At 40.4% G+C, this 16,015-nt stretch overlaps 1 protein-coding gene across 3 annotated transcripts in view; it reads right to left on the bottom strand.

Moving 5' to 3' along the window:
- Positions 1-622: 622 nt before the first annotated feature.
- tp53bp2a (tumor protein p53 binding protein, 2a) overlaps positions 623-16,015 on the bottom strand; it is a 54,601-nt gene continuing 39,208 nt past the window's right edge. For all 3 annotated transcript variants that reach the window (XM_036583298.1, XM_036583299.1, XM_036583300.1), the window contains 6 exons: positions 12,462-13,222; positions 8,565-8,702; positions 6,440-6,573; positions 6,140-6,306; positions 4,642-4,841; positions 623-2,031 (listed from right to left, as the gene is read on the bottom strand). In XM_036583298.1, coding sequence (XP_036439191.1) covers positions 1,990-2,031; positions 4,642-4,841; positions 6,140-6,306; positions 6,440-6,573; positions 8,565-8,702; positions 12,462-13,222 — 1,442 coding nt within the window. In that variant the 3' untranslated portion in view covers positions 623-1,989. The remainder of the gene's footprint in view (positions 2,032-4,641; positions 4,842-6,139; positions 6,307-6,439; positions 6,574-8,564; positions 8,703-12,461; positions 13,223-16,015) is intronic.

Below are 16,015 nucleotides of genomic sequence, written 5' to 3'. Positions count from 1 at the left end.
TAAAACTTATTGTTAATTAACTACCACTATTTTATCATCTTTAACATTACAACTCAGACGACTCGTGTTGGTTCACTGGTGGTTCTGTATAGTAAATAAAATGTCTATATTTTTGTTGTAGTCATGGCGATCCCTGGTTCCTATCACCACCACTGTAAAGACATCTGAGCCATTTCACACCAAACCACTCTGAATGGCTCTGTTTACATCTCAACAATTGATTCATGACGTGAGTTTACGCACCAATACATCCATTAGACAATGTTTTACTTTAGTTTTGAGACGAAATTTTAGCCTAAAATCTATTTTTTAAAGCACATTCATGGTGGACGGATACATATAGGACGTTCTAAGGCAAAACAGCCCCCAAAGAAAACAAATTATTTCATTTTTTTGCTATTTTTCCATCATCAACATTCCATATAGACACTAAGAAGACTCCATATTTGTGTTGTAGTCCTGGCGACCCCTGGTTCCTATCACCACCACTGTAAAGACATCTGAACAATTTCACACCAAACCACTCTGAATGACTCCGTTTATCTCAAACACTGATATTATGGAAAAATCAGAAATAAAATCAGTTATAAATATAAGAAAATGACCAAAGGATGCCCAGGTGTAGTGTGTAAAATGGTTTATGATTGAGTGAGGTTACAGGGCACGAGACGGAGACGAGAAGTCACAGAGAAATAACAAAATAAATACATCTGCTTTGACAGTGGTGCACGCTGAGAGTATTAAAAAAATCTACTGTGAAAAGATGCGCTAAAAAAGTAAGTATACACAGACAAGAAGAAGAAAAAAGGGGAAAAGGGTTTAGCCATATCACTTCCATCATATCACCATCTGCAATTCGATAACACAGCTCTTAATTAAAGGGATCCGACAGAAGAAACACCAGCATGTTACCACTGGTGAGATGGAATGATGAACACAACGATGCTCCATCACCTGAGAAAACAGAGATCGGCTTAATCTGGTACTCCAGCGGTTTCAGGTGCTCCCCTTTGATCCGCAGCACTCAAGCCGTTTGTCATGTTACATAAAAAGAGTTTATCACTTTGTGGCAAAGGAATACTGACCGAAGGTAAAAGCAGTCGTCTCAAATCACTCATTAAAGTCAACAGGTTAAATACTTCATTGGATTTCAAGCAGTTTTTTGAGCTCTGAGTGCCCTGACTCGAGGGTCTCTCACCGCATTGTGTTCTTTCTTGGAGAAAACGAGTTCTAAAAGGTGATTTGAAGCATCACGTCAGTTAACATCACTTAAATCAGTGAATTAGTGATTTAAACGTCTCCATGTTGTGGCAGATACGCCGCGTACGGCTCCGAAAGGTTTCTCCTTTCAGCGGCTGAGCTGTGTAATTGTATATGATGACAATATACATCAAAACATGATCTCCAGATTGTCTAAAGAACAGTCGGCCCACAGTACAACGCATTTAATAGGCCTAATCGTAGTTTAATAATCTAATAACTGACATAACAAAGCACTGACTAGGGAAGGAGCTCTCTGTATATAAAAACATATAACAAAACCCAGGAGAGCTGGAGCTAAAGCACAGATTTGCTACACAAGACATAATATTCCCATTATAGAGAAATACTCAGTTGTATTCTAGACGCGAATCGCACAAGAGGACGAATACGGTTAGCATAAAGTCGAGAAGTAAGAAAGACAGTTCTGGAAAAAAAGAAAAAAGAAAAAGAAAAAAAAAAAAAATGTGTAAAATCCAACGAATTAGAAAAGTGCCTCAGATGAGCCAAGAGAGTCAGTGGTCCTAAACCCATCTGCAGTGTGGAGTTCAACTGTCAGTTTTCTTTCCGTTAAAAAACATCCTTCATGTTTTGGTCTCTTCATCTGTTTGCAGGTCCTCATGCATTAGTCTTTAGCATGTTTTAGGATACTGATATCGAGTGTCCCAGTCCATCTCCGAGGGATATGAACGTCCTGCGGCGTCAAGTGTCGCCCCGCTGTGGCAGGATTTAAGCCAAGCTCCTTTGTCGTGGCTTTATTCTTGGATACAACTGTTGAGGAAAAAGAGAAAAAAATCCCTTAGTGACAAAAAAACAATGAGTTACATCCACATTACCTGTTTGAAGAGGCATAAAAGAAGACTTCTTTACAGTGGTGGTGATAGGAACCAGGGGTCGCCATGACAACCACACAAATACAGACATGTTATTTATTATCCAAAACCAACAGGTGAGTTTTTATATGCTAATAATGATAAAATAGTGGTGACCCTGGAAAAAAACACTTCGGACGTCTGATTCCTATCACCACCACTGTGAACTCTGTAAGGTTCACATCAAGCCACTCTGAATGACTTTGTTTGCATCTTAACCATTCAAATAAGCTGAACTTTTGAAAAACTGGTGGGATTACCCTTTAATGTTAAGATAGATCTGATGTTTTCAGAGCCGAGTGAACACAAATCAGATCTGATCTAAGCCACCTTCAGTATGTAGACCTGGATCTGATACAGATCTGATGCGTGGCCATGCGACCTTAATGAGAACGGCTGGATCAGCATTTATTTATTTTAGTTTAGTTTAATTTTTCTCTTTTTTCATTCAGCATTGACTCGGCAGCAGCGCCTAACTTAAAGTCAGGGCAGGTAAAGGCTTCCAAGTTTTCTTTTGCCTTGGTCTCAAACTAATAATGAACAGCTGAGATCTGTTCAGAGAAACTTTTCTGCTAGTTAATTTGCTCATGACGCACATGGTCCAATCACGTGACGTTGCCATTTTGGATGTGGGTTGCAAAACGGTCATTTCTGGTCACAGATGTGCTCAATAACAACACATAAGGGTCACTTATCCCCACAAATGTGAACCATCGAGTCATAAAGATCAGAAATAAGCAAAAATATTCAGAGGTTATACTGATCCTCCCCTCATGGTTATGCTGATCAATATTCTACACTGGTAAGACTAAATACTGTTAGAAGAGGCTAAAAGCAGAACATTCAGCGCCTACTGTGTACAGATGTCTCCATTATAAATACTGCAGAACGAATGTTTTAAGAGGTACGTGGGGAATCATCTCACCTGTTGTGAGCCTAAACTAATGAATAAATACAGACGCTGTTCTTATAAAAAGCAAATCGATCAACATACAGAAGTGTGCTGAACCAGGATGTTATGAGCTGAAAAATGATTTCAAGTATTTAACATCATATTTTATTTTGCACAACTGGTGAAGCACCATTTTTAGTTATAATAGCAGGGTTTTAACTTTAGTATTGTGCTGAAATCTCACATTACGCTGGGGAACCAGCATAAACACATTTTGCTGCTGTTGGAACAAAACCCTCTATCTCGCTTTCTTTAGTTTTTCATTTTTTGAGATCATTTAAAAATACCAGCTGCCACTTATACTGTGTAAACATTTCATAAACGAATGGAACAACAGAAATGGTCCAAAAATGCTTGGAATAAAATCTCTTTACACTGACTTTCGGAAGTTTTATTTTGGAGGTAAAAGGTTTTATCATAACATCGATGCTTTGCATGAACACTGCCTGGAATATCAGAGCTAACCTGCCAAATCCAGGATGAAACAACTGGAAAATAAACAGGGCTGTAAAGACATTCGATTACAGGGAAACAAAAGCCCATTATTGAATAACTGCCACGGTAGCAAATGACCTACATGCTAACACCAAGTCAAAAAGCAAGTTGCTAATGTGTGTCATTATTGGCAAATGACCTCAACAAATGGTTGAATTTACTGGAAAATTGCGAGAGAACCGCAAACTCTATTTTATTCTAACAGCTGCCAAGACATTATGGCCATTATTTAAGCCAATACAGGGTGAAACTCAACCAAGCACCATGTTTTTACTACCGTGAGGCGTCTAGGAACCAATCACAATCCAATTGAAAGAGGGTGTCATGGAGTTTCTGACTGTCAGTCTGGCAGTGAACCTCCAACAGCTCAGAGCATTCGTCGTTGGTACCACCATTTCCAAGAAAAAGGTCACCAGCATCACCAAATCTCACACCATGTGAATTTTTTTTGTGGGGGGACGTTAAGGATTCTGTTTATGTGCCACTCCCAACAACACTGGATGATCTCCAAAATCGCACTGAAAGAGCTGTGAGTGCAGAGACACCCGACACGCTCAATCCAGTATGGGATGAATTTGACTATGGCGTTGATGTTGTCTGTACAGCTGGAGGAGGTTCAGATTGAGCACTTGTACAATTGCATAATAAACTTTATGCTCAATTAAACCATTTACAGTTCACTGCATTGATCTGTAATGATTTACAAGTGAAAAACCATTTTGAAATCAGATGAAGCTTTTTGAATCACGCTGTACCTTAAAGGAAGCTTTGGTCACACTCATCAGCACCATCTTGTGGACTAATAAAGCAATGCATTTTGGTATTCTAGTATTATTCTACCAATAGACTTAAAATGCATTTCAATATTAATAATCAAATGATAAAACACTGACACGTGAGCCTCCATGAGTCAACCGTATTTTATTTACTTAAAAAATCATTACGTATTGATTTATTTCTCCTATGCTTACTGAACAGCATCACTTAAAGGCACAAAAGTCAGTCTGCAACCTTTAACTGATCACTTCATCTTCATCCTTATCCCCCCACCCTGATACTCACTCCGAGGAGGTTTCTGGGGATGTAGCCCTCTTTGTCTCCCATCCGCGCCCACCACCACTCGACCTCGTCTTCGTCTTCTCTCCGCACCACCGTCATGCAGTCTCCCTCTCTGAACTGCAGCTCGTCGTCCTCCTCGCTCTCGTAGTCCCACAGCGCGTACACCACACCTCTGTTCATGATGCCCATCTTCTCCTGGACTCCTGGAGAGGCAGAACAAGTTCAGAGTTAAAGAAAGACAATAACTACACCAGTGATTACCAATCCTCTTCCTGGAAATCTGCCTTCCTGGGCGCATACTCAAAAAGCTTCTCAAAGCAGGAGTGTTGTATAGTATGAGATTCCTCTCTTATTTACACTGACCTTTCTGACAGGAACAGATCCTAAATCATCACTCCTACACTGAGAGGTTTCATGAACACAGGCTCTGATCCAACAAACCTACAAATCTCTCTTTTCAAAAATCCTAGATTATTTCAGGCGTGGTACAAATTTGGTTGAAACTACGGAGGCACTAAAATTGTCAACATCTGACGCTCAAAGTAACTATATTATTTTTATGGTAACAAAAAATAAAAAAGCTCTTTGTTTCCTTCGCAGTCAGCCGGTCAGTACAGTTTGAGGGGCAGCCGATTACTGTAGAAAATGCACTATTTTTTGGTTTCTATACATGATTTGTAACTCATACTGAGAATCAAGTAGAGACATAATAGACCAAAACTACAGATTTAATAAAAATAACAAATGCAGAATAGAAAGTCACTGCTAGCACGACACCATATGTAGCAAAAGTGCAAGGTATGTCATTTTCATAGGCATATGCCATCAGATTTTGATGGAAAATGTGCATGAATGTGCTGCAGACGGTCCTATATAGAACCTTTTTGAAAAGGGTTCTATATAGCACCCAAAAGAGTTCTTCTATTGTTACATGCCTGACACCATAACAACAGAAGAACCCTTCTGGGAGCTATATGGAACCTTTTCGAAAAGGGCCGTCTATGGCACATTCATGCACGTTCTCCATCAGTCTGAAGAACATTGTCATGATGCACAGAACCCTTAAATCATGCTATGGGTTCTTTAGGTGTTCATGGTTCTATATAGAACCATTTTCTTCACAAAAGAATAGTTGAAGCACCATCTTTTTAAGAGTGTAGGGCTTAAGAAAAATGGATTTCATAAGCGTATGCTGTAGCCTATATTTACTTTATTTTTCGAATGAGTTTGTCATTAATTTTGGCCAAACATCACAAGTTGGAAGTGAACCCCGCAGACAGATCTCCAGGAGCAGGACTGGTGACCACTGGACTACCACATACTTCAGAATCAAGAGCAAACAGTGGAGCTTTTACGTGAAAGTGCACAATGAATAATGCTTTAGTACCAAATACCAGGAAGAAAAACAGCACAGAATTCAACATCCGACCATTTCAAAGGGGCAAAACGAAAAATGTAGAAGAGGTGGTGGTAGAAGTAATAACGCTGTGGGCATACACACCGTAGAGGAACTGCGAGCACTGGGTGTAACCCTCCTCCATCTCCTCACACTTATCGGCAGCCGTCTGCATGTCGCTGTAGGTGGTAGCAAACACGGCGGCTCCAGACTCCACCAGAAACTTGCACACTTGCACGTTATTGCAGGAGGCTGCGCAGTGCAGGGGGGTCCTAGCACATGGGTACAGATGTACTCATTGATTAGGTTATTGATTAAACTCTCCTTCTGAATTCATACATTCATTTAACATTCATAATTACAGCAGTACTGATGTTATTTCTTGATCTAATATCACCAACCTACCAGCCGTCACTGTCGGCAGCATTAACGTTGACTCCAAACTGTACCAGGAACTTGACGATCTCCGTGTGACCGGCACAGACGGCATTGTGCAGAGCTGTGATGCCCTCATCATTGGGCTGACTTGGGTCCTCAACCTGCAGAAATTAAAAACATTATTCAAAAGCTCTAGAAACACAAACCTAGAAGTGAAAAGGCTTTGAGAGGCTGATGAACTCAACCTTCAGTTATATAACTAAAGCGCTACTCAGGTGGGATTAATTTTAATGGGGAGGCGGTGTAATGCCAGTTAATTAGAGGGCATCTGTAACATTTATGAACAATCTGTACGTGATAAATATCAGTATAAGTGACAGAGAAGGGAGCGACCTTAACTCTGGATAAAGAAATGTCAAACCATTTAATTTAGCTGTTATTTAGTTTACCTTAACCATCTGTCTTGCTGTTTTCAGCCCTATTTGAGCAGGATTAGTATTAGCTGGGGACCTGCTGTACTTTATGATCTGCCACATATGTAGTTTATACATGTCTGCTAAGTAATAATTCCAGAGTGAATTTCCTCCTATAAGCTCTGAGCTCCTCGGTACTAGCAGGCCTGCTTGAATTGAAATCTCAGTAATGTAATAACAACCCCAGATAATATAAAACGGACGAGGCTGAAGTCGGCTTACTATTCGCCAGCTTCTAATTCAGATTTTTCTATTCCGCCTTAAACAGTGCAGCAGTTACTGCTGAACCGCTTAAGGCGGAATGAGAAATTTCAAATAAGAAGGTGACCTCAGCTTCGTAGAAGAAGGTGCCTCCCTTTATTTCCTTTTTTACTCAAGACAAGGTTATTAGCTACAATGGAGCACAGTCTGACCCTTAATACTCAAGTTCATGGCAAGACTACTGAAATCAACATTTATGGTTATGGTTGAATTGCAAGGAGAAGGAAAATGAAATATCACTAAAGCACCTCTTGCAAGGCAGCTCACTTTCAGTCTTGTTAGGTGGAATTTTTTTAAGTGACATTAACCCACTTTACTAGCCTAACGTCATCATTTAGCCCATATGATTTAGTTGCACAACATGTTTTTATTGTTTGGATGTGCGGGGCCTGTCGCATAATGCTAAAGTAATTTGGGGAAATTACACAGATCATTTATCCTATATGAATTGGCCAACCAAATCATGCACTTGTTACATTACCGGACCTCCTCTGATTAAACTAAGCCAGCTCGAATATGGCTTTAGTTAATGCACTGTTATTACCGTTGTCATTAGCTTGGGAATTTAGAGCCAACACTACTGCATAAAATGAAACAATTTTTCTATAATTTTTTTTTTGAGTTTGAGGTAGGACAGTACATACCAGCTTGACTTAACACACAGAGAACATAAGTATAAGCTTCTTTCAACACCTTTTTTCTACAGTATATGATAGACTTTTTAGAACATGACGTTGTACAGTAGGAATCTTTACTGATGTTGAAGTGACCAGTCTGTAAAAATGACAAAGGACTAAAATCACATGAACAGCTGTAAAATTGACCTCCTCTTTTAAAACTATCCCTGTCTGACTACTCTCTTAAAAAAAAGACGGTGCTTCAACAGTTTAGTTTAAAAGGTTCTATGTAGAACCATGAACACTCAAAGAACCTTTTGCATACTTAAAAGTGTTCTTTGCATCATTGAATTGATGGAAAATGTGCATAAATGTGCTATAGACAATCCTATATAGAACCTTTTTGAAAAGGGTTCTATATAGCACCCAAAAAGGTTCTTCTACTGTTACAAACTTGACATCGTAACAATAGAATAACCCTTTTGGGTGCTATACAGAGCCATCTATAGCACATTCTCCATCAATCTGAAGAAGCATTTCATGATGCATAGAACCCTTTAATCATGCAAAGGGCTCTTTGAGTGTTCATGGTTCTATATAGAACCATTTTCATTACTAAAGAACCCTTGAAGCACCATCTTTTTAAGAATATAGGGTTTAGGAAATCCGCTAATCACTTCTAGCACCAAGTAATAAATGAAATCATAACTAAGGTCAACAAAATGATTTCGTAAATACATGATAACATTCCGTGGTGTGATGCACAAAGATTACACACTGAGTAGAAATGGAAAAACTCGCCTCGTAGATGATCCTCTGCACCAGGTCAAACTCCCCCTCCAGAGAGGAGTCCAGAAGAAGAGCCAGGGGGTTGAATTTGACCCTCATGCTGTGATTGATGCGCTCAGATCCAACCTTCCGCAGGTTTGTCCTCTTGCCCTGAGAAAAGCAGATGCTTCATTTAACTCTGGGATCCACTGCCTCACCGAGATGATGTACAACTACCTGACTCATCAGGAATGACTCTACAGTTCGTGGTCAGCAGTAAGACGCAGAAGCCATCTCCTCCACCACGAGTGCACAAACACCTGTTGTTTCTGCATCTCGGGGGAGAAACCTGCCTGGACTGCACTGCCGTAAAAACGCAGCGGTTTCACTTAACCGGATTACGTAAGCCGATTATAGTTATTTTCCTCCCTGAATAAAGAGCCTTTTCAGGGTTTAATGGGACACAGCTCATTAAGGGTAAACACAAGGGCACTGAGAAATGGGTCATTTATTTATTTCAGCTGCACAGGCTTTATGTAGAAAGGCTGCTTTAAGAGAATTAATGGAGCTTTCATGGAGGAATGGAGATCTTTGCATTTATATGGAGGCAAATGGAAAAACACGTAAGTTCCATTAAGATCAATGAGGGGCAGCTTATGCAAATTTCAAAATAAGTGTACCCGATTAGAGCGCAATGCACAAAACCTCCCCTACTGTCTAACAAAACTGACCCTATACAGGGATTAATTACGTAACCACTGAAAGAGCAGCCTAGCGTCCTCGAGTTGAACTATAAAGTTGCACACGAGCTGCCCAGCTTTTTGTGTTCCCTGCTTAAAGACATACTGTCACTAAACTGCATGAACCCCGGCAGTGCAGACGGGCCTTTTCACCATCATCATCACCATCTTTAACCGCTTAGTCAAGATAGGGTTGCGGCCAGGCCCAAAAAAGATCATCAAACTGCTTCAGATGATTCAAAATGAAGCTGCCAGAGTTAGAGATGCACCAATACCACTTTTTCCCTTCTAATTCTGACACGATACCTGATCCTTCAGCATCGGCCGACACCGATACGAACTCTCGATCTAACCTAACTCACATACAAGTCCTGATTTATATACAGTTACTTTTTTAAAACATTTTATTTTGGTAAAATCTACGTTCTGCGTCACAAATGAAACACACTCAGCTTGGCTAGATGGCATTTACTTGTTGGCTTATATTTATTAGATGCTTAAGAAAACTTATTTTTGTTTATTTAGTGTATATAATTTGCATTTCCTATCACATAATTAGTAACAGGAACTGTGTTTAGCAACTTAAGTAAATGTAGGATATCTTTATTGTGTAAAACAGTTAAAGACAGAGCTGAACAGTGTACAGATAAACCTGTGGTGTTAACGCATCGGCACACGGCAGCTTCTCTGGCTCAAAAACGGAGCTGAATGTTGTTCCACATCCATTTATCTCAAGTCGTTTGTTTCATATGTGTGTCTTCGTCAGAGGCGAAGACGTTTAGTGTTTTTCCGGCTTGGTTGAAGCGACAGGCCTCGAGAGTCCGCTGCTGAGTGATACAGCTGACCGTCGAAGGCGCACTGTAGGCTGGGCTAGTGGACGCACGGGCCCAGTTAGCGGGCTGCTGTGTATTGGTATCCCCATCACCGACGCCGATACAGTATCGGTATCAGTGCAACACAAACCAGAGTCTCACTAGGAGTAAAAGAAGGGATCACATCACCTCCCATTCTTAAATCCTTACACTGGCTACCAGTCTGTTCCAGAGTAGACTTTAAGGTGCTGTCACTGCTCTATAAATGTGTTAATGGTGCACGATCAGCGTGTTTATCTGATCTGCTCCAGCGATATGAGCCCAGCAGAACGCTCAGATCGTTAGGAACTGGTCAGTTAGTCCTGCTGAAGGTGAAGACTAAACATGGAGAAGCAGCGTTAAGATCCTACGCTACTTTTAAATGGACCCAGTTGACAATGAGCATGAGAAGAGCCCCAACACTGGACACTTTAAATCAAGGCTCAAAATGCTCCTATTTGAGCAGCTTTCAGCCAGTCTAAACACCGTTAGCGTTCCTGGACCCTTTTTCTCTGTAACAGCACTTTACTGTCCTAATTTAAGTTCTAATTTGATTTTTCAAATTAATGAATTTGTCTTTTTAATCATGTTTTTAATTTCTATTCTCCTTTTCTTTACTTTTTTTAAAGACTATACCTTCTCATTTGTAAAGCACTTTGAATGGCAGCATTGTGTGAAAGGTGCTATATAAATAAACTTGCCTTGCCTTTTACACTGAACCTGAAAGGGTAACGGCCTCTTTCACACATGCACTTTTACCTGGGTATTTAACAGTAATTAAATGCTAAGGGGTTAAGCGTGAGCATCAGCGAAGTTGAATGTTCTTGTGACGCTTATTCGCATTTTAATTTGTTAGTTATTTTTGTGAGTGAAAACATCACAGGAGTGAATTTTGAACTTGGTTCTAGAAAGAAATGGCAAAAATCAACCTTGTGTTCAATGCAAAGCTGCCCTTTAATCTCAGCTGTGTTGAAAACCAATATATATCCCCGTTTCTATATGCTGCTACCTTTAGCCTCTGTTCTCTGACCCTATGTGTGCCCATGTAGCCTTACGTACATTGCCTTTTGTCACTCTTATTTCCTTATATTCCTATTCACAGTGCATGAATGTGCAGCTCAGCACAGCACTGAAGTTTAGAGGCTACATCCTGATTGCCATGTATTCATTTGAATGGAGTCTGGCTTCCTGCTGAATTGTGTACACAAACATACAATGAGAACAGTACATGACTGTTTTGCTGTATTACAGAAACCTTTCTTTTTGTCTTGAGATCTGACAGGTCAAGATTTTTCGCAAATTCGTATTACAGAAGCAAAACTTACATTAATTTAGGAATCTTATACTGCATCTTATCTCAAGTTAGGAAATCTTAACTTACTCAAAGTCGACAATCAGCTGTCATGTCTGTTACCTAGCAACCGACCATACGCGCACAGCTGAAACGTAAACACGTTATCAAAATAATCAGGTTAGTTAGCCAGACAGCTAACATTAGCTACGGTTACTGATGTAAAAAGGTCAAACAGAACTACAGCGCAATAAACATGAAGTTGAAAATATTGTTTCAGTGCCCCCTGCTGTTTATCAGAGCGTCGCTGACCTGCAGTTTCAGTTTCAGTTTCCTAAACGCACTAACGCTATTCCTCCTAATAAACAGACTCACGTTCAGCTCTGTCTCCTCATTATTCACCACCATCACTGTAATAGTTCAACATTAACACACGAAGGTAATAAGAGGGACGGTGGAGATCGAGTCTGCAGCGTCTGAGATTTTTAAAACGCTGTTAGAAAAAAACATCAAAAGTCAAACATTGTTTTCAGTGTAGATAAATGCAGCTTCATTATGTCAGTTATAGTGAACTGTGCTGCCTCTCACTGCATAAAACAATGGAAACAGATGGTAAAAACAGACGTTAGGACACTGTTGGGGTTTAAGTTAGAAAGTTAGAAACTTCGTTAGGATGTTTGTGTGATACTGTTTTCTTATCTGGAGTTAATGATAAGATTAAGAACTGTTGTTCTGTAATAGCTTCTGTCCTAAATCCAGTCCTAACTAAAGTTGTCATGGTGACCAAGCAGATAAAATAAGATTTCAGAGTTAAGAAGTTTCTGTAATATGGCCCCAGATTCAGAAACGACGGAGCTGAGAACGTCACCCCCCCGTTCATTTGCACCTGTGCTTCCAGGTAAAACACATTGCAAGGGCCGCATGTGTGAATGACGCAAACCTGAACATTACTGGCAATAGAACCCCAATAATATCCCGGGTTTTGAGTGTGAAAGCAGCTTAAGACAGCAGAACCCATTTGGAGAAGGCTGAACAGACGGACACTTACAGGTGGGAGAGGAACCTGGCCTGTAACCTCAGGTGGCTTCATATTGAAGGTGTCTTCTCCCAGGGCTTCCTGCTCAGCACCGCTGGGGTAAGGAGGTGGAGGGTATGGAGGGAACTCCTCCATGTAGCTCTCTGAAGGTGGCGAAAGCCCAGGCATCTGCTCCTCTACCAAAAGAGGAGGGGGAGGGGGTAAGAGGGCCTCATCAGGACGCGGGGCTGGATGTGGAGGTGGAGGAGGTGGGATAAAGTCCTCGCCATCTATCTTCAGCACGGTCGTGGGTGGCGGTGGCGGGTCGGAACGTGGTTGTTCGGGTACTTCGGATGAGGGTTTTTCAGGGGTGAGGGAATCGGATGCTGGTGCATTCTCCTCCTCTGCAGGACTAGGGGAGTTCACGGTGGTCTCCATAGCAGCCAAGGTGGTCTTCTGATAGAGGAGCTTCTGAATGTTGGGACCAGCAGGACCTTCAGGTTCGGTGATGGAGCTGCGCTTCTTGAGGGGTCTGGGAGCGTTGTAGAGCTTCTTCCGCAGAGCCTCCAGGTCCACGTCGCTCTGGTTGCGGTAGGGGTTGGAGATGAAGGGCAGCAGCTTGGTGGGACTCAGTGGTCTTGGGATGCGCTCTGTCTCCTGGTTCTCTGGAGCAGGAACGCCATTTGCGCCGTGATCCGGCTCCGTCTCCTGAACGGTGGGCCGCTCCAGGTAGGGGTTTTCTACATGCTGGGGCTGGGACTGCTGACCTGTTGGGATCACAGGCTTCCCATATACTGCATGGACAACAAAGAAAGGGGAAAGGAGATGATTCTGAGAACCAGCACATTAAAATCTCTGCAGAAATGTCCACAACATAAGAGATGTTTCACTGTATACCGAGAAAGTTAGTGAAGTGATTGAAAATGCATTCATTTCACAATTAAAAGCTTGTTGCAATACGTTGTGTTCATAAGAATGTTCTCAAATGCAATTCTCAAAAAAACTTCAGAAGTTCTCAAATATTATCTTAAGATAATCTTAACTATTTCCTGTTTTCTTATCTAGGCTATGCTGCATTTCAATATGTACCCTAAATGACTTTGAATTTGTATTAACAGTATTTCCATTATTTAGTTCAATCGCTCAGAGGAGCAAAATGGAGGAAAAACATCAAACCAAGTGTTTTACGATTTTAGCAAACAAGAACTACAGGTGATGAGGGAAGAAAGAGCCAACAGGAAAAACGTAAACACAATAATTGTGGAGTGACAGACGAGGAGCAGCAGAGTCTGCGATAAATTTAGATGATCACCTCGTCAACTGTCCGCCTGAGACGAGTGGGAGTTCATCGTAAGGTTGAGAAAACATTTAAGAACATAATATCTGTTATTCAATACTCAGCAATACCACTAGTTCTTAGAATTATCCTTAAGAAAATAGTGTAGAAAAAAATAAGTGAATTCTTAAGAAGTCATTTAAAGAATTGCAAGTTTTCAGAACTTTTTTCTTGCGAATGAAGTTAAGAAAAAACACATTTAAGAACATTTTCTTTCTTAAGGCACGCAAATCTAAGCCCAGGTGTACATTTATCAAACCATAACATCAGCTAAACAATAAGACATCTGTAGGCAAAACTTCACATTCAGTCATTGTATAAATATGAGGCTACACTAATTATAAACGCACCACAGATACGCAGCCAGACAACTTAGAAGGTCTATGTAAAACATGCTGCACTGCCTCTAGGTAATGCACTGATGATAGCCTCTATGGGAGGTTAGTCAAAATGTGTTTCTCATGTAATTAAATGGATTCAGATTCATCCATAATTCTCTATTAAACAGATTTCTCACTACAGGGATGTTCCTGAAAAATGCCTACATTTCATTAGTGGTCACTGAACAAGACATTTAAACATTTAAACATTTAAACCATTTTCATCTGTAAAATAAATTGATTTCTTTCATCCTAAATGACCCACTGGCCCCAATTACACTCGACAGGCCTCGTTTAGGAAATATATGACATCTCATTCCGACTATTACAAAATGGAAACATGGATGATAAATATAATGTACACTATAACAACCTGGGCTATTAACCTATTAGCATTTAACAACCAACCTGTACTAATGCAGGACGCTTTTCCATATTGATATGTCACAGCAATAAAATAATTCACACTGCCTGTCAAAGCTGATCCTGTACATGTGCAAAAAGTGGCACAGTTGGGAAAACAAGTTTAGGGATGGCATTTAAATAGCTTTGTCAGCACAGAGTGATAAACAGGGCCTTCTTCAAAGAAAGATTAATGAGCTTGAGATAAATGTGCTCAATACAGACTGACTTCCTATCCATTCGTATTAAAATTAACAGCAGACGTTACCGCCTGTCACTTGCTATTTCAAGTCCACGCATCAGATTTGAATTCACAACAATGCACAGGCACATATGCGTTGACAAATCCAGCAGAAGCATTTTAACTTAACTACAGTACTCTGAAAAAGGCAGAGACCACCATTCATTTCCTTTGTTTACTTTTCAGTCAAACAGCCATTCAGTCCAAGTCATTAATTTTTCAGTAGTTATATCAGAGGAGATTAGATAATAATCTAGATAATAGAAAATAATCTTCTTACATATTGTGAAAAGTGAAAGATAAAGGAAAACAAGTGGGTAAAAGATGTTTAGCTGTGAAGAAGCTGTTACTGAGATAAAAGGAAAGGAAGCTGTAATAAAGGCAAAGTGTGGACAAAGTAAATGTTAAAATATGTGACACTATATTTAGTTGTTTAAGCTAAGCCTACACGACGCGATTTTTTGCCCGATTTTAAGCCCGATTTGCTCCTTGGGACAAATTTTCACAATCTAAAGCGATGTTGCAGGTCGGGAGCTCAATCAGAAGCGACTGATGGTGTGAAGCAAATGATCTGTGTGAGAGAAGAAACGAGTGAATCTTTAGCCCCCCGATGGAGCAATCAGAGACCCTCCGATATTATCAAACATGTTTGATATTTACAACTCAAAACGTTCACCAGTCCTGCAGTGTGAGGACGTCAGAGATTCACTCAACGAGTGATTCAAACAGTCAATAAGAGAGCTAGAAGAGCAGAGAAATAGGCAAAGAGACGTGCATGAACACGCAAAGTGGAGCTGCGTGTAAAACACAGGCAGATAAGAGCCGACATCATGATTATAATGTTGATCCAGATGTCAAAACACTCTCTTTACAGTTTCAGCTCAGCTGCCAGTTGGTAGTAAAGTGTTTCTCCAGCTCACAGTGTGATACCAGTGTTTCTCACCACATATTAAATCCCAGTTTGTGCTTTCGCTGCGCATAAAAGCACAAACAGGTCCAGTAAGTTTAGCTTTGTTTGTGTCATGTGATCTGAGGAGATCTGGGAGTTTGAGTTCTTATTCATAGCCCAAACTCATTTTATGTGTTATTGTCTCTTTTCGCCCTGTCGTCTAATGTAAGTGAGGGTTCTGTGTAATTTTCTTTGTGTCGTTTTGTCCTTTTTTTCCCTGGTGCTAAAATGCTTAATGGCTTTTTTGACTGGACTTTAAATAAATGAAGGGTGATCTCT

Source organism: Colossoma macropomum, unplaced genomic scaffold, assembly GCF_904425465.1.
Source record: "Colossoma macropomum unplaced genomic scaffold, Colossoma_macropomum, whole genome shotgun sequence".
NCBI classification, from domain to species: Eukaryota; Metazoa; Chordata; class Actinopteri; order Characiformes; family Serrasalmidae; genus Colossoma; species Colossoma macropomum.
The sequence above is the reverse complement of the archived record's forward strand: the minus strand, read 5'-3'. Positions and strand labels throughout refer to the sequence as shown.